The 4143-nt window shown below is 35.3% G+C and overlaps 1 protein-coding gene across 1 annotated transcript; it reads left to right on the top strand.

Moving 5' to 3' along the window:
- The first annotated feature begins 225 nt into the window (after window positions 1-225).
- On the top strand, window positions 226-3533 carry LOC108980093 (magnesium dechelatase SGRL, chloroplastic-like). Its single transcript, XM_018950909.2, has 5 exons — window positions 226-529; window positions 1715-1891; window positions 2006-2164; window positions 2682-2828; window positions 3123-3533. The coding sequence occupies exons 1-5, from the start codon at window positions 374-376 to the stop codon at window positions 3234-3236; spliced, it is 753 nt and encodes a 250-aa protein (XP_018806454.1). The 5' UTR covers window positions 226-373; the 3' UTR covers window positions 3237-3533.
- The last annotated feature ends 610 nt before the right edge of the window (window positions 3534-4143 follow it).

Here is a 4143-nt window from a genome sequence, read left to right as displayed (position 1 = left end):
GAAAAAAAGGGTTTGGACCTGAGCAGAATACTCTCGCAAAGGCTATAGACCCAACAAAAGCCACGTAGTCACATTATCCATCCATAACTTATCAAAATCTGAAGAATTGGTGATGACGTGTCATCAACCATTTTGCTCCACCACCAATCAAATTTCTCCGAACTTCTTTTCAATTTAAAAAAAAGGGAAAAAACAAATGTGTGGATGGAACGTTTTGACAGAGATTTTGGAACGTGGGTCATTGAGAAAACTGTCCACATGACTCAAACTATGAACTACATTTCTTCACACCATTGTTTCTCAGAGATGAGCTTTAGAGAAGACAATGGTGGGGTGTGAATGATGAAGAGAAAGATTGTGTTATGCATCTTCCATGGCCTGCCATTGTGCTTATTATGCTTTCTCAGTATCTCCACAGAGGGATTTCCTCAACAAAACAACAAAGTTAAAGCCATCAAGTAGATTCAATCCTGTTCTCCTTTCTTCCATAAGCAATGCTGGAGCCTCCTACAACACTCTTGTTTCTGAGGTGCTTTTTCTTTCCTATCTCTGTGTTAATATACAATGTACTTCATGTGATGGCAATTTCACTGGTTTTGGACATAGGCATTTTGATGTTTGTCAGCAGTTTAATCTGCAAAACTGGGCTCACTTTTTTCACGTTCTATTCCTTTAGAGCTCAAATTGCTGCCCTTTAAACCAAGAATTAGATTGTGTTTGGGTAGTGAGGTATTCTCATGTATTCTGTGAATAGTAGTGAAAATATAATGAAAAAGTAATGATAAAATATTGAATAGTAGTGAATAACAGTGAAAAGTAAGTGAAAAATAATAATAAAATAATGAATAGTAATAAAGTATTATGAGAATATATTGCCAGTACCCAAACTAGGCCTTAATCATATCTCTGCTAATTATACTATTGTACACCATGTTTCCTTCAGAATACAGAAAAATCGTCTGTAATGTCATACTTGTGTCATTGAAAGGTAGGAATAAGATCGATATCCTTGATCTGAGTAATTCTGATAAGCCAACTTGCATTGTTTCTTGTCTTTCACTTGCACTTCATATAGAATTTAGCTCCACAATGAGAATAAAACTATTGTGCTACTTTGCAAGTTTCTTCAGTTAGCTTTGCTTTCATTATGTTTTAGGAAGTTAAAAGAAAAAAATTCTTGGGATTGAAAGGTTTCACATTTGGGTAATTCTATGCATCATCCTACACACTTCACACACCATGCATTCAAAATTTTTTTTTTTTTTTTTTAAAATCTCAATACACTAAGTGTGTTAAGTGTGTGATGAATAGTAGGCTGATGCAAATATTTTTCCTTCACATTTATACTCTCTTTTTTGTTTTCTTAGAAAGTAATAATAGAATTTTTCTTTGGAGAATAAAAATGAAAGCTAATGAATAGGGTTCTTATTCACCCATCGGGCCATCCTGCTAGATATGTTTCACCAAAATCATGTATATTATATCAGTTATAGTATATTAATTATGCAGATCAAGTTCCTTTCATGTTGCATGCCCCATAAAACGGCTTAATAATTTGAAAAAATCTCTGAATGTATATTGAGGTTTGTTATCTGTTTCCAAAACCTTGATTGCTTGTTGAAGCAGCGCAGACACAACTTGGTTAAGTTCATTTTGCAGAAGTTCTCACTGTTGTTCTTAGTTTCCTAATTGGGTTATACATTCTTAATAATAGGCTGTTAGGCTTTTGGGTCCTCCAGCAAGATTCGAAGCATCAAAGCTGAAAGTTGTTTTCATGGGAGAAGAGTTGAACAAGTATTCAGGAATTATTCCAAGAACCTACATCCTATCCCACTGTGACTTTACAGCTAACTTAACCTTAAATATCTCTAATGTCATCAACCTTGATCAGGTATGCACTGTTATTACTTACTAATTTGGTATTTAAAATTTGCACTTGATGTCTAAACTGCACATAAGCAGACATGACCACTTGTAACTTTGTTTGCCTTCTTGTCCATGGCAGTTAAATGGGTGGTATAATAAGGATGATGTAGTTGCAGAATGGAAGAAAGTGAACAATGAAATGTGTCTCCATGTCCATTGCTATGTCAGTGGTCCCAATCCCCTGCTGGACCTGGCTGCTGAGTTTAGATACCACATATTCTCAAAGGAATTGCCTTTAGTAAGTCTGGCTTCTATGACTTCACTAACAGTATCCCATTTGTTTTCGAAGGGGCTTCAGATTAACTAGGATTATATCTAGTAGATGTTTGACATGGCAACCACAAGAGAGCAAAAAGTGTAATGCCAATCTGGCTGAGCCAATAGCCATTGCAAGATATGATAGAAATGCTATTCTTTTTTTTTTTTTTTAGTAATTTGCATATACCAAGACCGATGTCTTATCCATTTTTAGATGGAGCTTTAATGAGATATTATTAACAACTGCCATGCTTTATATTAAAATTCCCCATACCATAATTCCCTGCGACAAGAATTTTATTGAAAAAGAAAAAAACCAGAAAGTAGGAGATATTGGCATAGACACCATCTATCCTGTGCCTCGACACTAATTCATTACAATCACTGCAAAAATGAATATATATTTCTCCTCCTCTGTTTATATATAGGGTAAAATGCTGTGGCTGAATGAACTTCACATTAATAGTGGGTATGATTTTCGTTTTGATGCAAAGCAGGTACTTAAAGCAGTGCTACATGGAGATTCAGAACTTTTTGGAGAGCATCCTGAGCTACTGGATGCCTTGGTTAGGGTATATTTTCATTCTAGTTCACGAAAGTACAATCGTACAGAATGTTGGGGGTCTCTCAAGAATGCTGCAGAGGTAAAATCACACATCACATATAGTACTCATTTTAGTAGCAGTGTCTTTTGTAGTGGAGCCTAGTTATTAGCTTCAATCTCTTGAATCTGTAATTGAGTATCCAATTGTTAGAATCAAATCAGCATTCTTGCCTAATTTTGCTTCAAATCACCATTGAATGTTTCATTTGCTTCTAACACCAATAATTCACACTTTCTTTGGAGTTACTAGGATTGTGGAAATCAAAGTATTTCCTTTGACACGAGAAGAGAGTGAATCTTCATATCATATCCAATTTTTTAATCAAAATTTCAGGGAATGCAAGGGGACCAAATCCAAGGTTTATTAAGTGGAAGAGAAGACAGTTTTAGGCAGAAATGGAGATGCCCAAAATCCATCTTCCAAGCTCTTTTTGCCTTCCTTCTTTGAAGTGCACATAATAGGCAACTTTAACATCAAAGGGTTTTCTAATCTTTCATGCAACAAGGACTACAAATTTTCAGGTGCCAGAGCCAAAAAAACAGGATTCATCATTCTTAGTGAAACCTTGAGAGGTTCTTTGGGAAGTGAAAAACGCCAAGCTCACATCACATAAGAAATGTGGGATCACTTGGTTCTTTACAATTCACACATTTGTTCAAATGGAAATATCGACTCACAATTGATGTGTTGCTGAGACCATTTCTTTCATTTGTTGAAATAGAAAATTGCTGATGTTTCTGTGTATGTGTTATTCTATCTCAAAGCCAGTTCAATGGGTACAGCATAAATAAGTTAGGCCTACCAGGCAGCTCAGGATCTGATTATTAGCCAAGCCTATCCCATTTTTTAGGCTTGCACGTGCTCAGTGTTCAAATCCCAGCATTTTATATCTGTTTTTCTCTGCAAATGCGATCATACCATTAAAGAATAAAAGGTTCAAATAGCAAAATTCAGAATGTTCTGCAGATTAAAATAAATGATAGCATGAATGCCCCCACAAGAAATGAGAGATTTCCCAGCCCGCCTAGGCTGGAGAATGTAATGCAATATACTACACTCTTATTCTATTTTTATCTTATCATGTTGAAGCGACATTGTCCATGACCCTCAGATCATCTTTTGTCGCAAATGCAAGAATTAAATGAGGCTACATATGCACTGAAAATGACATGGTCATGACCCTTTTCCTTCTAGCAGTTACCATGATATATAGTACTTGAGGGAAAGTGCTTATAATTTTAGTAAACACAAAAATATATAGTTCCATATATACCAAGAGTGAAATAATATTTCGTAGAGATTAATATAACCAATAACTCGCAAGGCAACAAAACATGTATCTCAATCTATATAT

Source organism: Juglans regia, chromosome 15, assembly GCF_001411555.2.
Source record: "Juglans regia cultivar Chandler chromosome 15, Walnut 2.0, whole genome shotgun sequence".
NCBI lineage: Eukaryota > Viridiplantae > Streptophyta > Magnoliopsida > Fagales > Juglandaceae > Juglans > Juglans regia.
Note: the sequence above shows the minus strand (reverse complement) of the source record. Positions and strands in the feature narration are given on the sequence as shown.